This window comes from Cervus elaphus, chromosome 23, assembly GCF_910594005.1.
Source record: "Cervus elaphus chromosome 23, mCerEla1.1, whole genome shotgun sequence".
In the NCBI taxonomy this organism is placed as follows: Eukaryota; Metazoa; Chordata; class Mammalia; order Artiodactyla; family Cervidae; genus Cervus; species Cervus elaphus.
The window spans coordinates 61,502,245-61,521,862 of NC_057837.1; the positions used below are offsets into that span (position 1 = coordinate 61,502,245).

Consider the following 19,618-nt stretch of genomic DNA (forward strand, 5'->3'; position numbering starts at 1 on the left):
ACTAATGGCAGGAGGGTGGCTGTAGGGTAGAAAGGCGCATGCAGTGAGGGGTGTGCTCCTGTCCCCAGGGAGGGCACAGTCGGGTCAGTGAGACCAGACCCACGTGGACACTGCCGGGGGTGTGGGGGAAGACCTGGGTGGCGAGGACTGCAGAGTTTAGGAAATGGGGCGAGGTGACCATTTCCGTCTGTAACCTCGGTGGGAGAAGAGAGTCTTGAAGGGCAGTAGGAATGTACTGTTGGTTTTTAAGTGAAACTTAACATTTAAAAAAAGTTTAAAAAAAACAACAAACCAAACCTAAAATGAGGCTCTCTGGGCAGCTCCATGGACCCACGCTGGCCCCCTGGGAATTGTGACAGCTGCTGGTCATGCCCTTTTCTGTCCCTGCCAGCTAAGGGCAGGCCCTTCTGGGGGAGAGTCCGTCCTATGCACAGCCTCCCCCAGGCCTCTAGCACGCCCACCTGCTCCCCTACCTTTGGGCTCCAGGCCGTTGGAATTAAAGTGCATCCTCTTCTGACACTCCGTGCAGCTCATCAGGAACCGGGTCACGGCCTCCCGTGGAAGGAAGGCGTAGGTCTCCGCGATCTGGGGGAGAGAGGAGGCTGGCTGTTACGTGGATATGTGTGGAGGCAGCTTGCTCACGGGGTCACCAAGGGCTCTGCTTCGGTGGCAGGCACTTGGCCCTTGCCAGGAAGGGCAGGAATTTGAGGAGCAAGAGGCAGATGTCTTAAAAGTCTCAGCCAAAGAAATGAGTCAGTACTTTCACAGAATACCAGTAGTTTTAAATTTTTAAATGAAAGAAGCTTAAAAATTATAAAAGCAAAACACTGAAACATCATCTAGTCTACAACCTGTGTCCTCATAAATTGCGAATATTCCTCTCAGGTCATTTCATCACTGCTACTTAAAAATGAGTTGAGAAACACTGCTCTAGGGTAGGAGGAGACAACTCCCACTCTTAGAGAAGGATAAACTGAACCCCACTTATAAATCTACTGGCTGCGGGCCTATAACCAGAGCCCAACGCTCTACAGGCTATTCCTTGATCTATTCACAGACCCAGGAGGGCTGTGAAATGCCTCAAACTGGACAGGCTCTCAGGGAGCCCCGTGTTCCAGCCAAGGTCACAAGGCCCAGAGAAGTGAACCAATTCACTTAAGGTCACACAGCACTTTATAATAGTGCCAGACTAGAGCCGATGCTCCAGGTCACCCCCAGAGCTGCCTCCAGAGGGCCTCCCCTAGCTACAAAGAAAGAGTCAGCAGTGTGGGAGGGAAGGTGAAAGCGATGCCAGGAACACAAGAAAGTGGCTGGGTGGGCGGGGTGGGGAAGAAGTGGGGTGTAATCCCAGCAGCTCAGTCCTCTCCTCTTGCTCTGGGTTTTGGGAAAAACCAGGTTGGTCCTGGTTTGGCTGCCTGAGGGGGCCGGAGGGACCTCTTGGGCCCAGGTTCTCTGGCTGAGGCTGGCAGCTGCCCGGTTGCGGGTTTTCACACATTTCCCAGAGCCCGGGCCGTCTCGCTCCTCTCCACTAAGGGGCAGCATCACCCCAGTGTTCCTCCATCGTCGCCGCAGCCCGGCCGGGAAAGTTGGCCGAGGGCGCTGGTCAGCCCACAGCAGGGGACTGGGGGGGCGGGGTGCGCTGCTCTCCAGGACGCACCTGGTCTCTTCCTTCGGGATTCACACGCACCCTGCTCCATCTCTGTGGTGGCCAGGAAGGAGCGCAGGGCGGGGCAGAGAGGAGGGGACTAAAGAGGATTGCCAGGCTCTCCCTTCCCCGCGATCCCCGCCCTGCGGCCACGACCTCGAAGGACAGGCTTGGGCTCTGCTGCCTGTGGAGCTCCACGGGCCACTCCTGCCTGGCGGCCGGCTGCAAATGCAGAGTTAATTTTGGTGACACAATTGTTATTTCTCAGCTGATTTGATGCTCTGCGGAGCAGGCAGGCTCCTTGATGAGTTATCTCCCTTCCAAATTCTTTGTCTGATTGCCTTCCTCTGGAGGTCAGGGACAAGGGCAAACCCCTGCTCTCTGATTGGAGCCAGTGGATGGGAAGGTGTGAGGGCCAAGGCATGGGGCGCTCCTGCCACACACGGGCCATCTTTATCCCTAGCCCGGGCCACCTAGAACTCTCAGGGCCCACAGGGTTGGGAGACACGGGTCCTGTTGAGGGGCTGACAGCTATAGGAGTAAAGGGAAGAGGGAAGGATGCCCTCTGGGTCAGGCAGAGGGCTGAGGCTGAGTTGGGCCAACAGATGACCTCCTAAGGAACTGAGCTGGGACATCCCAGGTCAGGCCTCAGAAGAGCTGAGTTGAGCACGTGGAGGAGGAGGGTTGCAGTCTGCTGAGAGAGGAAAAAAGGTTGATACCATGGGGAAAGCCCAACTTCAATGCGTGGAGCTCTTTGACCGCTGGACAGAGACAGATTCTACAGGGCTCAGGGAGGGCCTTCCTGGCGGGGCTGCTCTGCTGAGGGCTGCCCGTGGCATGGGTAGGGCCCTGCCTGCTGCCTGGCCCACTGAGGACACAGGGGCAGTTACCAGAAAGTGCCCAGGGGCCTGGGCCTTAGCAGGGACCCAGCAGATGCAAAGGCTGGCTGGAGTGCCACAGGAAGATGGTGCCCTGGGTGCACAACTTCTGGCTCTGGAGCCCATGGAAGGGCAGATGGGGCAAAGCCAAGGCAGGTGGGTGAGAAGCCCCTGGAGCTGTCCGAGGGCCCTGTGCAGCTGGATGGTCTGCAGCCTCGCTAAGAGCTCCCGTGGGGCGTCAGTCAAATGTCCAGCTCCGCGCTGCTGTAGGGACCTGAATGGAGGAGGATGCCTTCCCCCACCGAGGCCTTCAACCTCCTGTGGGCATCTTTTGGTTCACGCTCCTGTCTCGTCCACGTGAGAAATGGGACCTCCGTTTCTGTTTGGTTGCACAGATGCCCGAGGCCACAGGACCACAGGGTGAGCTGAGACGCGTAGGATCATCCCAGCTGATGCCCTAGTCAGCAGGATGGTGGTTTTCTGATAGTTTTAGCGCTACAGACACTGTTCTGGAAATAGACTCTTATCCTGAAGCCCGAAACGTGACACAGATAAAGACGGAGCTGCTGCATTTAAGAAGGGGCCCATCCCCGCCCAGCAGCTCTCAGCGGCCCTGGACTGTCTGTTGCCTTGCTCTCAGGCCTCCAGCCTGGATGTTGAGACCGGTACCTGAATCTGCCTTTTACGTTTTTCTTACTGGGAAAAGCTGAGTGAGATTTCATTGGGAAGGAGCGCAGAAGCTATTTGCAGAGTCGCTGACTTGCAAGGCCCCATTTTCACTCCCCAACTCAGAGGCTGACAAAGACAGATGAGGCCAATTGGGGGGATTTGCACCACTTTACAAGATCCTCCTTCTGCCCTGCGGGTGGATTAGCACGTGGTGGGCCTGGAGCAGCTGCTGACCACATCTGGCCCCAACTCCAAAGTGGTCTGGGCAGTCAGATCAGGGCTCCAGAGCCCAACCTCCTCGCCTTCCAGCACCCCAGGAGAGAGGAAGGAAGCAACAAGGCTCGCTCTGATTCAGGTGGGTGCAGATATTAGGGCTTCCCTGGTGGTTCAGTTGGTAAAGAATCTACCTGCAATGTGGGAGACCTGGGTTCAATCCCTGGGTTGGGAAGATCCCCAGGAAAAGAGAACGGCTACCCACTCCAGTATTCTGGTTTGGAGAATTCTGGCCTGGGTCCAAACAGTCAGACACGACTGAGCAACTTTCACTTTCATTAGACATCAGAAACAAGCTTCCCTGGTAAAGAATCCACCTGCAATGCGGAGACCCCGGTTCAATTCCTGGGTCAAGAAGATCCCCTGGAAATGGGGTAGACTACCCACTTCAGTATTCTTCAGCTTTTCTGATGGAAAAGAATCCGCCTGCAATGTGGGAGACCTGTGATAGATCCCTGGGTTGGGAAGATTGCCTGGAGGAGGGCATGGCAACCCACTCTGGTATTCTTGCCTGAAGAATCCCCATGGACAGAGGAGCCTGGTGGGCTACAGTCCATGGGGTCTCAAAGAATCAAATACAACTGAGCGACTAAACACAGACATCAGAAACACTCCTTGAAAAAGGACCAGTCCTCTATGTGGGCTCAGGGAACTTTGTAGAACACACAGCTCTGCCTTGGCAAGATTCCCTGGGATCCTCTGGACCTCAGGCCATGAGGCATCAGAGGCAAAGTTAAGGCAGGGCTTCCTGCCCCAGATGGGGACTCCCTGTAGTGTCCATTGTCAATGGTCATCAACCCCTGGCTCATAGACCTACAGTTTCAGAAAGCTCCTTACCTGCCCTCCCCCATCCACTGCTGGCAGTGGTAGGTGCTAAAAAGTTCTCTTCCTATTGAAGAGTGCTCCTCCTTTAATGCTTTGAACAAGACTGCCATCTCCCCTGCAGTCCCCTGCTCCTTTGGGCACCCTAGGCCTGTAAGACTCCATAAGGTCCCAGGTGCCCCCAGAGACAGCGAGGCAGTCCCAGAATTCAGGTTTGGCAAAGCATACACAGACAGGTCCAAAAACCCCTCCACAGGGCCTGATGCAAACCCCAAGGTGCCAGTCTGTGCCTCTCTGCAGCCATCAGCACTGAGTCTCCTAGCGGGCACGGATGGGGCTGAAGAGCTAGGCTTCGGTTGAGGCAAATGGGAGCAGGTGAAAAGAGGAGGACAAAAGCGTCCCCATCACCCTGCCCCCCAAAAGGAAAAGGGTGACAGATGGGGAAGTGAGGGAAGGGAGAGGAGGTGCACGGGAGAGGAAGGGGGTGCGGTGGTCCCCTTGGCCTCACACCCACAGCAGGAGGGCCTGGCCTGCTCCCTCTGCCTTGGCCCTGCTGCTGAAATTCCAGCTCTGAGTGCAGCCCAGCTGGCTCGTTGCCAGTCATGTGCCAGCTCCAGGCTGGGCAGCGGGAAGTGGGGCACGCGGCGGGCATATGGACGAGAAGCCAGGAAGCGCAGAGCCAAGGGCTGGACGTCCACTTGGCCCAGAGACACAGAGCCTGCTGGGCGCAGCCAGCCTCGCCCTCTCTGCAGCACGGAGGTCGCAGACCCCAGCCTTAATGAACACCCAGGAAGTGCCTGAGGGTAAGGCTTAGGGCTGGGTACCCATGGGACCAGAGAAATCACACAGTCCAGTCGGCCTAAGCCTATCTCCTTTGACAAGCAAGTCACTGGGCTTGCGAACTGGCCACAAGACAGTTTGCAGCGAGGCAGCATGTCTAGTGGTCAGGGCACAGGCTCTGGGCCAGATGCCTGACTCTGAACATCAGCTGGGTGACCTCAAGGCAGGCTTAATCATCTCTCCGAGCCTCGCTTTCCTCCTCTGTAATGGTAGCGCCTGCTTCATCCTTATACCCTTCATCCACGTGATGGCTCTGAGAGCTGGCGCAGGGGACGTGCCGAGCGCACAGCCTGGCACAAGCTGGCTCCCAGCATGGCAACTTCAATGCTGAGAAAGTGCACAGGGTATCGTCAGCACCAAGGGGCCCACAGGGGCCCCAGCTCAGGAGTCCTTCCCTCCATTTATGATCCTCCAGTGGAAATACCCTCAGAACTCCCTTCCCACAAGTCACTCCCCAACACACGAGTGCTGAGCTGCAGGGTGGGGCAGGTGGTACAGTCATCTCCTGCTTTCCTCAGCCCGACCCCTCCTCTCTCTGAAGTCTTTGGCACGTGGGTCCATCCTTAAGACACATTTAGCAAAGGTCATCTTCTGAGATCAAGGACAAACCAGATGGTTGGATTTTTTTTTTTTTTTTTTAATCAGGCCATATGGGGAAATTACAGACTTACACAGGCCACCTCTACCACACTCCAAGGCTATTCAGAAAAGAACTTGGAGGGGTTGGCATCTACCTTGGGTAAGGAAGGCCCATCACAGAGGGGCAGGTCTCTAGGAAGCCAGAGAGAAAGTCAACACAGCGGGGAGTGAGACACTGGCTGACTGCTGCCTCAGTGCTGTGTGTGACCTTAGAGTAGCAGTTTAACTCCCTGGGCCTCAGTTTCCTTAACTGTGAAATGGGCCACAGCACCTCCATCCCAGGACTGCTGTGAGGCTTGAATGAACATGAAGCGCTTGGCTTCCTGGTTTAGTGGTGGGTGCCGGACAAGTGGTTCAGAGCTGGGGATAAGCCATGGCAATGGGGGCCAATGTGGGGACGCTACCAGAACCCAGGCAGGCTGTGACCACCATCCCCTCCACAGTCTTAAGTGTGACATTTCCCATCCTAGGTAGCCACCTCTGCTCCCTTCTGCCTACCCAAAGCTTAGACTGCCAGCTGACCCGCCACCCTCTCCGTGAAGGCCCCTTGCCTTAGCACTGAATGTTGGTGTCTGGAGGGACCTTGGCTGAACGCCCAGGTGCCTGGGTTCTTGTTCCCCTGAAGCGAGTCTTGGAGACATTTCTGTTTCTCTCAGGCTCCCCAACCCCAATCAAGCTGTGCTGTCCTTGAGGGCAGGGCCCAGGTCCTCAGAAGTCCCCTGGGGAACTTCTGGCACCAACTTGCAGGGGTGAGTATGAGGACAGGTCTGGCACACAGCGAAGGCCATGGAAGCATTTGCTCTGCCGATTACTATTATCTGGCCTCCCCCTCCCCCAACCTCGGTCCCAAGCTGGGCCGGGGTTGGGGGGATGGAGCGAAGCAGAAACCAGGAAGAGGAGAGCTTTCTTCCTGCCCTCCTCGTCCCTCTCCTTCCCTCCCTCTCACCCCCTTCAACCTGCTTCTCCTTTGTGCTCCGACCACAGAGCCCGCCCCCTCGCCCTGTGAGCCGTCTCTAGCTGCCATGCCCTTGCCCCGTGCCCCCCTGGATCCCCAAAGGCCGTTTCATCACGCCTCAGCTCCCTGCCCCGCCCCCCTGCCCAACATGTGCGGAGCCCATGGCCTCCTGCCAAGGCCTGGGGCTGCCAGCAGAGGCCAAGAGACAGAAATCTCACCGCTCGGTAGGTTTTCTTCTGCCCAGCGTGCTTGGGGGCTTTGCCGGGCTCCGCTGAGCTCTCCACATGCATCGAGTAGATGATGTCAAAGAAATCTTCCACCACAGCGACCCGCTTCAGAGAGATGCCCTCCGGCTCCGACAGGCCATCTGCCCCCTGCGACAGGGTGGACAAGCTGTGTTAGTGTCAGGGATGACGGCGGGGTGAGAGCTGGGCCCTGCGGCCGGGCAGCGGGGCGGGGGCAGGCACGCTGCTGCTCGCTGACCCCCGCCAGGCCTCCCGAGGGTAGGTCTGGGGGGACCTGGGGGGGACAGGAGCCTGCTCAGAGGGCCACAGGGAGGGGGCTACCAGAGTCAAGGGTGGCTGCTGCTACGAAATCTACCAGAAACAATGGGCAGAGAGAAACAAGGAAAAATACAAATTAAAAAACCAACAGCCTCCATGTTCACAATTTCAGACAGATTGTGCCAGACTCAGGCGGGGAGCTTTCGAATTGCACGCTGTGCCAAGACCATCCTGGAAGTCTCTGGGGAGGTGGGGAGGGGGGTGCTAAATAGATGCGTCCCCACCAGGAGCTCGCCAATTAGCAGTAACCTTTCACTGTGGTCCCGGGCTGGGGGCCCAGGGGAACGGCTCACATCACCTGGGTGACTCCTGCCTCGCCCTGGCCTTTCAGAAAAGCTTTTCACCGCTGCCCGCCTCCCCACTCCAGCAGCTGAGCGCCAGCAACAGCACCCGGGCTCTTTGTGTGTGGAGACACAGAAATAACACACACAAGGCCATGTGGAGGTGGCAGGCCGTGTGAGTGGGGTGGCCGTGGGGCCCCCCCGAGCCTCTTACTGGACTGGCACGAGTGTTGTCAGCTGGTCCCGCAAAGGTGTGCCAGGATCTCAGGGGCACTGGGCTCTCTGCCACCCTCTCCCTAAGGGGAGACCTGGAGGGCTCTGGGGCGGGGGCGGGGCGTCAAAGAGGAAGAGCAAGCAGAGGGGTGGGGGTGGGGATTTAGGAAAAAGGAGGCAGAGTTTTCTGTAAAAGTGCTCGGAACACGAATCTCCCAGAGGATTCTTCCCCCAAGGACCTCCGCTCAAGAATGTCGGCTCTTTGGAAGAGGGAGTGGAAATGTGTGGGGCGGGGGTTCTTCTGTCGGCTCACAGCTGTCTCCCTAGCACCGGGAACGATGCCCGACACATAGTAGGCTCAATAAATAACCGCCGAATGACGGCCTGGTTATAAGCAGCCGCCAGGAGGGGTAGTTCAGCCACGCGCTTCTTCAGTGTCAGTTGGGCCCCACCATTTAAGTGGCTATGTGACTCAGAGCAGGTATCTTGCTTCTCTGAGCCTTGGGTCCTTTATCGAGAAAATGGGGATAACAGAAGGCCCCTTCCCATGAGCTATGGAGTGGAGTAAATGAAATATGCGTGCAACTCTTAGCACCAAGCCCGACCACGGGAACTGCTGGATAAATATTGTCATTAAGAAGTGCTTTGCCGACTGCCAAGTTTCCCCTAGCCAGGACGGGGCTGAACATCGCAACCAGCCTGGGAGACTGTGAGGGTCAGGACCTGCCTGTGGGTCGCTGGCTGGTAAGTGGAAGGGCTGGCGCAGGACGTTGGTCCTTGTCATCAGAGGGGAATTGAGGCCACAGTGAATGCGACGCTCACTCACAGCACATCCCGGCCACAGTCAGGGTTTGCTTTTATCCTGCAACTTTCTCAACCTGCCATGGTAGGATAGTGGGGCTGTCTCTTTGCCGTGGCCCACTTGAGAGCAGATGGGAGAGGAAAGGTATCTGGGGTGTAGGGACCAAACCCTAGACCTAGTGGGCAGTGTCCATGAGTGATGACCCTGGGTGCTGACCTCACTGGCCTTGCACAGGCCCTCGAGCCATTGGCTTTCTCCCAAGTTAGCATCCATTGCAATGGGGACTTCTCAGCAAGTATCTGGGGGGGTGTATGTGCGCCCGCCTGTGTAGAAAGAGTTGCCTGCTGGCCCTGCTTGCCTGCTGTGAGATTGTAGGCATACTCTTTAACCTCCCTGAGCTTCACTTATGAGTTATAAAATTCCATACTCTTCTCTTCTTAAACCCCCTCAGAAGTTACTGTTATCTCTTTCTTGAGGGTATCTGAATTCCTGGGCTCATCAGTGACTAACTCATTCATTAGCTGACGTGTAACTACCAGTAGTTTAGAGATCTTCAAATACTGCCATGGTAGAGCTGAATGGGACAAATATTATGACAGGTCAGTTATAATACACTTCTAACCAGAGGTTCATGTTGGCAAAAACAAACAAAAGAACCTCCAAGAATGAAGGTATAACTGGGTTTCTATTTCTTGATCAGGATGGGTTAATTTTATAAAAAGCCATTGATCTGAACACTTACAATTTGTATACTTTTCTGTGTTCTGTTGGGCTTCCCTTGAGGCTCAGCTGTTAAAGAATCTGCCTGCAATGTGGAAGACCTGGGTTCGATCCCTGGGTTGGGAAGATTCCCCTGGAGAAGGGAAAGGCTACCCACTCCAGTATTCTGGCCTGGAGAATTCCATGGACTGTATAGTCCATGGGGTCACAAAGACTCAGACATGACTGAGCGACTTTCAGTTCATTGTGTGTCTGTTAATTTGTGTTTTGTTTTGTTAATTTTTTTTCTTAACACCAAAAGTGTCTGCTAATTTTAAAAGGTATATTTTTTAAAAAGTATAATGGGGTAGGTAGTTCCAAATTTTGATAATTTGAAACCAGAGGCATAATAATGGGTTTAGCTGTTTACAAGTGAATAGACCTCTCTGTTCATAAAACTGCTTCAGGCCAGAACACAGACACTTCTGGAAAAAGTTTACAAAATTGGATGAGAAGGAGTGGAGAAAGAAAACAATCTGATGAAAGATAATATTTTAGATAGGTGGGATGGAAAAGTGTCTCTTAACCAGCTTGGGCAAGTCACTTTTGACCTCTTAAAACTCATTTTCCTCACACCTGTAAAATGAGCCTACAAAGTCCTAGTTGGATGTGGTTCCAAGGCTAAGTAAGAATATGTCAGGCATCTGCCACACACAGGCTTGTAAACATTCATTTCTCCCCTTCAGACCCACGGAGTGTGGACATTCTGTGTTTAGGGATCCATTCTCATCTCCTGTCCCTCTAATCCATTTAGGTTACAGAAGGGGTCCCCCAAGGTAATAACCACCAGCAGAAGAGATGCGAAGTCTTATGCAAAATAACCTGCTAAGGCTGTTACACAAACTTGGAATAAGTTTTCCTAAAGTTCAAGTATAACTAACTAACCCAGATTAAAAGCAAAACACGCCTCTGTCCCAGTCTTCCACCTCCATTCATAGGCAGACGTGGGTAATCAACCTGACCCAACGTGACCATAAAATTATCTCAGAGAAACTCTTCAGGCATGCTCCCTCTTTAAAAATGGATTATGAGGACCACTTCCCTGGTGATCCAGCAGTTCCCATGCAGGGGATATGGGTTCAACCCCTGGTCAGGGAACTAAGATCCTTGTGGGGCAACTAAGCCCTCAAGCAGCAAGGAGAGAAAGTCAGCATGCTGCAATGAAGACCCAGCACAGCTTAAAACAAAACAAAACAAAACAAAACAACAAGGACTGTGCTCTTCCCTGCTGGTCAACCCTGGGTCCTGTAATCAGTCTATCTCAACTGTAGAGACGTACACAGGAAAGAAGAGGGCCCTTAGCAACCAGAATTCAAACCACACAAGGTCTGCAGAGCCACACCTTGAGCTGTCCTCTGGTGAGCTACGGCCACCTGGACACCATGTGTACTACACCCTGAGGGAGGAACACCAGGATATCTGTGTGGCCTTCAAGGAGAACCCTGGGAAGAGAACAAAGGGATCTCACGGCAGTCACGTGCTGCAGACATCTCTGCCATGCCCTGCATCCATAGAGGTAATAACCTTCATGCTAAATGCAGCAGGAGAGGCATGCTTTTCCTAGCTGAGAATCCAGACGCAGTATTACAAGACAAAAGCTGCTAATTAAGGGATCGGACAGCACCTTCTCCTTAGCCTAGGGATGCCCCTGCCAACCACCTCTGCTTAGTTCCCGAGTCAGCTTAGTCTGATCCATAGCCCTAAGCAGCCTGGGCCCTGGGTTGACAAAGGAGGCTCACTTCATTTACAGGCTGGATAAAGAGTGGGGCTGGATGGAGCTTCTTGACTATTCCCCACTTCCTGGGGATGCCAAACAGGAGTGATGGCATGGAGCCCTGCAGCACCCCCAGGGAAAAGCCATGAAACACACATGGTCAGTTGTGCAGGACCAACCTCTGGGGCCTTCCTGTGTGGGGAAGAATATTGCCATGGTAACATATACTACATCTTTTTGAAACAGCTAATTCCAAAACAGCCAGTCAGACTTGGGCCAACAAAACCAGACATGGCAATAGCTTTTAAAAATTCAAGGAAGGGGGTTCCCTGGTGGCTCGGTGGTAAAGAATCTGCATGCCAGTGCAGGAGACGTGGGTTCGATCCCTGATCCAGGAAGATACCACATGCCTCAGAGCAACGAAGCCCAGGTATCACAACCATTGAGCTACTGCCCAGAGCTTAGGAGCTGCAACTACGGAAGCCCATGTGTCCTAGAGCCCATGCTCCACAACAAGAGAAGCTGCTGCAATGAGAAGCCTGTGCACCACAACTAGAGAAAAGCCTGCGGGCACCAAAGACCCAGCACAGCCAAAAATAAATAAATAAATACATTTTAAAAATTCAGGGAGGGGCTTCTCTGGTGGTCCAGTGGCTAAGACTCTGTGCTCCCAATGCAGGGGGCCAGGATTGGGGGCCAGAATTCAATCCCTGATTGGGGAGCTAAGCTCCTGTATGACATACAGCACAGCCCCCTCCCCAAATACACAGAGCTACAAACTTTCTTGGATATTACCATCTTCTTTAAAACCAGCCTATTTGAGTTCTAAAGGCCAGATTGAGAGTCATTGAGGAAATCACCAAATGTCTACTTAAGTAAGGCTGGTATTTCAGAATATTTATAACAATGGTTGGGCTTCCCAGGTGGTGCTAGGGGTAAAGAACCCACCTGCCGATACAGGAGACTTAAGAGACTCGGGTTCGAGCCCCTTAAGTCTGGAGACTTTAAGAGACTCAGAGGAGGAGGACATGGCATCCCATTCCAGTGTTCTTGTCTGGAGAATCTCCATGGACAGAGGAGCCTGGCGGGTTACAGTCCCTGGGGTCGCAAAGAGTCAGACACAACTGCAGCAACTTGGCATGCCTGCATGCACGCATGCATAACAATGGTTTGCAAAGTGTAGTCCCTAGGCATCACCTGAGAACTTGTTAGAAATGTGATTCTCAGGTCCCGCCTCAGACCTACCAAATTTGACACATTGAGGGTTTTAATAGGCCCCCAGACGATTCTAAGGCAGGACAGAGTTTGAGAACTACTGATTAGAATGTCTCTGTGATTGAGACAGGGAGGTGGCTAGTAAGGCAACTGGCACTGGATAACGAATATAAACATTTTCTGTGCTGCTGGGCCTAATATATTAATACTTTCCTCTCTAGTGAGGGCCCATTTTCCTAACGGTGGAGACAAAAGATTCTTATTGGGCAACATGGGTGTGAATTTGAAACACCTACCCAGAGACCTGCTGGGGATTATCGGTAGAAAGAGGAGTGCCCAGCATTCTGGCATTGGAGTTTTAAAGTCCTTCCTGGTGAGATTAATTCTTAAGCAGGTCAGCCCTTGACAAGTTTTCTGGCTTCCTCAGTTTCCTCAAACAATCTGAATGCTCAACATAAGGAGGACTGCTATGTTCAGGGCTGCAAACCTACAAGAAAGATGAGTATATCTTCCTAGGCCCCTGCCCAGGTAGCCTTACGGGCTATATTGTGAGGAGTCATCCTCAGGTGAGCTCCTGAGTCTGACTGAATCTTGCCTGTTTCCTCACTAAGCCAATTAAACGGACTCCTACCCTTGATGGCAGGTGAGGTTCAGTTGCTAACGGATTGCAGTTCTGTCATCTCCACTGGAACTTCAAAGGCACTTGCTGGTAATAAGTTACATACTTATCAAGGTGGGTGCACCCTTTCAGGCCACCAGGGTGCTATCTAGTGCACCACCATCACTATATTAGAGGCAGGTGCCTTCCAGCAACGAAGTGTCCATGATGAAGAGAATGTGGCTAAACAGTGGGGACATTTCTCAATTGGGTTCCTTCTTCAAGAGGAAGAAACCACAGAAACAGTCCGTAGGATGAGCCCTTTCGGTGCAGCTGTCAACAAAGGGCAAAAATCAACGAGATTGCCGTTACAGGAGAAAGTCCACGAGGAGAATCCACCCCTGGGGAAACACACCTTTGGCACCGGTTGTTTGGGAGCCCAGGACTTCAGCGGGTAGATTGTATGGACAAGTGTGAGGATACTGTTCCATCCCACGTAGGCCAGTCAGGACGACAGGCAAAAGTTACAGCAAATATTAGCTGCCTGCTCCTGCCAACTTAGAAGGGGGTAACAGAGGATGCGATAGTCGGATGCCATCACTGATTCAATGGACACGAGTTTGAGCAAGCTCCGGGAGATGGTGAAGGACAGGGAAGCCTGGCATGCTGCAGTCCATGGGGCTGCAAAAAAGTCGGACACGACTGAGTGACTGAACAGCAACAACCTCCCAACTTGTGTAACTGTTCCCCTCATGCCCCAAACCACATTTTAATAAGTTCAGGCAGGACCAAGGTTTTGGAAATGGGGGTAACAGTTTTGGGGAGTTCCCACAAAAGTTCTTCTTTCCACACAAAAAAAGTGCTCCTTCCAACTCTTGGTAGGGCTGAGAGAAGACCAAGGGGGAGGAGTCAGCTTCCTGCAAAGGGTCCTTATACAGAAATTGATGGGAGATGAAATTTAAAAAGCAAGCTAAACCAAGAGAATGAAAAGAACAGGAAAGCAGAATGAAGATCCTCACCCAAATATCGAGAAATTCTCTCCTCAGAACCTCCAAGAGAAGCCAGTCAGAGTTTGTAAAAACGATGAGATGACAGGGGCTATTGTTTTAATGGGACAAGGATTAAATTTCTCTTCTGTATGAATAATACCTACCTTCAGACTGGAAACCAAAACTAAAAAAAACTCCAAGATAAAGACTCACGCCAGAATTTCAGGACCCATGGTTATACTGTAGCCAGAATTTCTGGGCCCATGGTTGCACCAGACCTGGACAGGACTGAAGGATGAGACCACCCCGCCCCATAAATAAATAAACACGAAAACAAGGCGTGGAAGACTCATTGTAGCACCTGCCTCTTCTCCACCCCTCTGCACAATCTCCAACTGCTAGTGCGGAGCGGCCACCGCGGAGCACCTGCCATCTGGAGCAAGCCTCATATATTCCAAGACCTCCTTTCTGCTTCGCTGAACCTCCATCTTCTTTCAAATCACGCCAGGGACCAAAAGGCACACCCCAGGCCATAGGGCAAGGTGCCTGGGATGGGCCCCCAAACAACGGCCATATCCTTCAATCAGCTCTGAATACTTCTTTTTTCCCTTTTGTTAACTCTTGGGATGTCTGCAAAATGAGGGGCGGGGGAGACAGAAAGGGGGGAGCAATGGTCCAAAGTGCTCCCCTCTTGGCCACAGAGGGGCAATGACCCCGGTTTAAGGGATGGAGGGAGAAGGTAGCTGGGGCACTCTCAGGTCAGATAGGGTGGGGCCTGGGGGACAGGGATTCTGGCCTGAGGGTGACAGGAGGGCGCAGGGGCTCTATAAGTCAGAGGTCTGAGGACAATCCAGCCCCAACCCTGGGCCTCAGTTTCCTCCTGTGTAGAAGCGACACGGTAGGTACAATGCCTTTCGCCACCTCACAGGAAGCTTATGGGAACCCAAAGGATGCACAAACAGCCCCCGCCCCGGGCAGAACATCCATAAATGACCCGGTCACCACTACTACGGAGAGGCGCGCTCCAGGATCCTGAGGACCCGCCTCCCTCCGGCATTGCGGCCAAGGGCAGGAATGGGGTCCCTGAGGGGGGGTTTCTAGGCGGAAGGGGGCGGTCCTGAGCCAAGCGGGCCCCGCGGGCGGGTCCCTTCGGGGCTGCGGCGGGCCGCCCCGGCGCGCTAACGAGCGGGCCCCAGGTGCGGGCCCCACCCCGGGCTGGGGGGCGGGGGAAGAGGAGGGGCTGGAGGGGGAGGGGAGAGGCCCGCGCTAATGACTGTTGACAGCGCGCGCTGGGGCTGGCCGGGCCGCGCGCGCCGCTGACAGCTGCTGGGGCGGGGGGCGGGGGACGCGGGTGAGGCGGCTCGCGCTCCCCCCACGGCGCACGCGCGTGCGCCTCGGCGGGGAGGGGCCTGGAGGCGCGCGCGCGCCGGGCCCGGGTTCGGAGGGCCTGCTGGAGCGGTTCGCGCGGGCTCCTCGCGGGCAGGCAGGTAATGAGAGTAACCATGGCAACCCACCAGAGGAAGTGTATTCTGCAGGAGACGTTAATCCCCTCTCCCCGGAGCTGGGACAGCCTGACTTTCCATTCTCACACAGTAATTAGATACCAGCTGTCAGTGCAGGGGGGACGGCTCCGCGGCTGCAGCCCGGCTGGGGGGGCGCACAAAGGGGGCGGGGGGGGGAACGCGAGGAGAAGGGCATTAAAGACACAGGGACGCTTTCCGGCGGGTGGGCCGGGGCGGCGCGCCTCAGCCCGGTCTCCGGCCTCTAGGCGCGCGCCCGCTCACCTGGAGACCCCGCCCGCGCGGGACCCCGCCCACTGGACACGCACCTGCTGCGCGCGCGCGCCCGCCCGCCGGCCCGAGCGCTCCCCCTCTCCAGGCCCCGCCTCCCCACTCTCCGCGCACCTGCTCCGCTCCCTGCCCTCCTGGGACGCTGCCCACCTGTCCTTTGTGCGGGGCGGTACCATTCGATCTGGCCAGCTCTCCTTCAGGGAGCGCCCGCTATGTGCCAGGCGCTGTGCCAAGCCTGATCTGTGTAATCCTCCTAGACCCTCTGCGGTAGGCGCCTCTGCTGTTCCCCGCCCAGGGCGCAGCGGGGTGTGGCCATTTGCCCAGGGTCACGCAGACTTGAACCCCCATCCCGATGCCCATTGAACCACCAAACTGCAGCGCCTCCCTATCGCGTCCACATCCGTTATAGCTCCAAGGGCCTCCAAACCGCCCAGGGAGACAATCAACACTGGTGGCTGGCATCGTGATGCCCTTACTGTGTGCCAAGCATCTGCTGCCTCATTTCACTTTCCCAGCAGCCGTGGGAGGATTGCTTCCCCCATCTTACAGGTGAGGAAACTGAGGAATAGAAAGTTGAAGCGACTTGCCCACAGGCATGGAGAATAGAGTGGAAGAACTGGGATTCAAACCCAGGCAGCTAGACCCTAGGATCCATGCTCTCAGCCACAGGCACTATTAACTCCACCCCCAGGTTCCTGGTGGCTGTAATCCAGCCCAGGCCTTCTCCTTTCACCGTTCAGCCCGCCCACATCCTGTCCCAGCATCAGTGAGGAGCTGCCTCTTAGCCATACCTAAGAAATCGAAGAAGTTCCTAGGCCTAAAGCCACTGCCACGTCGCTGATTTCTGCAGATCTCCCCGACCCAGGCTCTCAGCGAGGGTGCTGGACTGTGCTAAGTTGCTTCAGTGTGACGCTATGGACTGTAGCCTACCAGGCTCTTCTGTCCGTGCAATTCTCCAGGCAAGAATACTGGAGTGGGTTGCCATGCCCTCCACCAGGGAATCTTCCCCACCCAGGGATCGAATCCACGTCTACTGTTCCCACATTGTAGGCGGATTCTTTACCACTGAGCTACCAGGGAAGCCCCCCTCAGTGAGGATAGCTACTTGAAAATCATCGGAAGCCTCCACATTTCCCAGGTATAGGAACCAAGACTCTAAAGGTGAAAGGCTAGACCAAGGAGGAGATAGCCTTGTGGAGCCTTTCACGGGGAGTCCAGTCCCCATAGGCCCAGCTATGCCTCCTGCCCCCCACCCCACAGTTGGGCCTGTGGGTGGGCACACCAAGGAGGGGCAGGAAGTGCTGAGAAGCAGAGCGGGCTCCTGTCCCCAGTGGCGGCGGGTGTCTGGGGCAGGAGGAGGCTATCTGATCCCTTCCCCACTGCCCCGGCCATGACCTCCTCCCTCCCTCCCTCCCTCCCTCCCTCCCTCCATCTCTCCCTCCCTCGTGGCCAGGGTAGCCAGCACCCTGGACTGCAGCTGAGAACCCAGCGTTCCCCGACCCGGCCCACATTCCTGTGGGAGGAGGGGTCGGTGGGGTGAGGGGAAAGTTGGGCCAAGGGCTTTAGGGACAGGGGCACCCCTGGGGCTGCCCCACCCAGCTTGGGCCAAGGCCGGGCTGTCTCCAACCTCACCATTTCCTGCCTCCGCTCTCCCCATCTCTCAGTAGCAGAGCTGCCTAAATTTGGCTTCAGGAGGGAATGGGGGAGGTGGCAGCAGGCGGGTGCTGTCAGAGGCCAGGGCGCAGCTCTCTGTCTAGCCGGCTGGCATTTTTGCTGTCTGGAGGAGGGCAGGGGGGCCCACCAGCCCTCTCCAGGAAAGGGAGATGTTCGTACCTTCTGACATGCACTGAGTAATGTGCAAACGACATGCAAACCAAGATTCAAATCAGCATCTCAGCCAGGGAACAGCTTGGGTGCTGCTTTTGGGATAAGAACAGAAGAACCAGTGGCCCACTCCCTGGGACTCCAGTGGGAGCTGGGGGTGGATGCAGGGTGTCCAGGGCTGGGAGTTGGGAGCAACCATTTCTTGCCAGGTGGAGCTCGAGGGCTTTAAATCAGTGGCTGGACTCTCTGCCTCCCAGCCTGAGGGCAGGGCCATGGCCTTCTCTGGCGTAGTGCTTGGCACACCATCCCATGATTAAGCACATGAGGTTGTAATCATACTGTCCAGGTTTGAACCCTGGGTCTCCACTGGCCAACTCAGTGAATTCCTCAACGGTATACCTGGGCAACCTGCTCATGGGATTGGCATCCCTTTTAGGACTTCCCTTCCCTAGAAGGTGGGCACAGGGGCATGGCCCAAAAGAACACCGGTTTTGAATCAGACCTGGATTCCAGGTCTGGCTTAGCCAGTGAGGCTCTGTGGATCTCACGCTCCTCCTCTGGGAAATGGGTTCAGGATCTCAAGTTGGACTATGATTTCCGTATGGGGGCCTGGCACTTGGTGGACAGTCCAGAATTCTTCCCACCAGTGTGGTCTCACTGCTGTCTGCCTTCATCCAATTACATTCTCTGTCCCAGTCCCACCTCCCCTCTCCCTTGGGTTTCTCTGTCCTCTCATTCTCTCTACTCGTCCTGATGATCTCAGGGAGGTCACTGCCTCTCCGAGTCTCAGTCTGCACATCTATCTGCTCCATGGGGGTGATGGGAGATGGATGTCGCCTGGAGTCTAGGGCCCAGGAGGTGCTTGATGGGTGGCAGCCCTTTACGAGGCCCATTTATATCCCAAATGACCAGGAGGGGTGGGCTGTGCCCTCCAGTTCTATCAGGTATGGGGTGTTGGGGCCCCTCCTCTCGGTAACTCTGTTTAACCCCAGATAACTGCTCTCCTGCCCCTCGGCCGGAGCTGATATGTGCTGAATCCAACTTCCTGCCACCCAAAAGCCACTTCCTGCCAAACTCAAGCTGATACCAGAAGAACTTGTTTTCTGTGCACAGAGCAGTCCCGCCGCCGGGCGGCCACCGGGCCTGCCCCGGGTGTGAACATTTTTTTCCATTTGTTGGTCTGCCTGGTGGGGCTGGGTGGGGGAGGATGGGGACTCTGCTCTCTTCACCTCTGAACCTGCCCATCCTGCCCCACCATAGCCTCTGGGCCTGCCAGCCTGTCCAGGAAGGGTGCCAAGTGGCCCCTTTGGGCCCAGACAGACGCGTGTAGGCAGTGATACACAGTCTGTCACAGCCACACACCAACCAGCCAGTCTGACAGCCCCCAGAGCCACCAGGCATTTGGGTGAGGACTCTGGGAGACAAGTGTGTGACCCCGTCAGACAACAGTCGCACACTTTTAGAGTCACATGCACGTCGACGGGTACACCCAATCTCAGAGTCACTCACACACTTGCACACAGAGCTCCCCCACACTTGCCCAGCATCCATCCCCCTTCCAGGTGTATTCACTAGTTCAACAGACACTCTCTGAAGGGCCTGCTCTGTGCCAGGTCTTGGTCTAACCCATAGTAAAAACTATTGGAATAGTAACTAGCTGACCTGTGCTGCTCCCTCAGTTTCCTTATCTGTGAAATGGGGATAACAGCCCTGTGGGGCAGGAGGATTAATGAGCTAATGCATGCAAGGCCCCTGTCCCCGGCTAGCCCATAGACAGTGCTAAGTTAGGCTATCTCAGTTAGCCAGGAGCATCCTGTGCCCAGCTCCGCTGAGACCTTACATGCTTATCGCCCTGAGTCCTGACCCAAGCCCCTGGCGGCTCAGGTCCACACTCCCATTTCCACAGATGAGGAGACCGAAGCTCAGGGAGGAGGCCCACGGGTCCTCAGGGTACGGCCACGACTCCTCTCTCCTCTCCTCCTGCCGGCTCTTTCTGAGCTGTCCACTGCCCCGGCTCCTCCCCAGAACCCTGTTCACTTTCCTCAGGACACTCGTCACCTGTGGAGCACCAGACCCCGCACTGGATCATTTTGTCCTGTCCTCCGGCACGTAACAGGGGTTCAACCACTTGGGAATGTAAATGAATAAA

At 55.1% G+C, this 19,618-nt stretch overlaps 1 protein-coding gene across 6 annotated transcripts in view; it reads right to left on the minus strand.

Annotated features, from left to right (window-relative positions):
* The window catches only part of NOL4L (nucleolar protein 4 like), a 129,573-nt gene that overhangs the window by 72,007 nt on the left and 37,948 nt on the right, over positions 1–19,618 (minus strand). For all 6 annotated transcript variants that reach the window (XM_043883586.1, XM_043883584.1, XM_043883585.1 and 3 more), the window contains exons 2-3: positions 6,940–7,095; positions 474–585 (exon numbers count right to left, since the gene is read on the minus strand). In XM_043883586.1, coding sequence (XP_043739521.1) covers positions 474–585; positions 6,940–7,095 — 268 coding nt within the window. The remainder of the gene's footprint in view (positions 1–473; positions 586–6,939; positions 7,096–19,618) is intronic.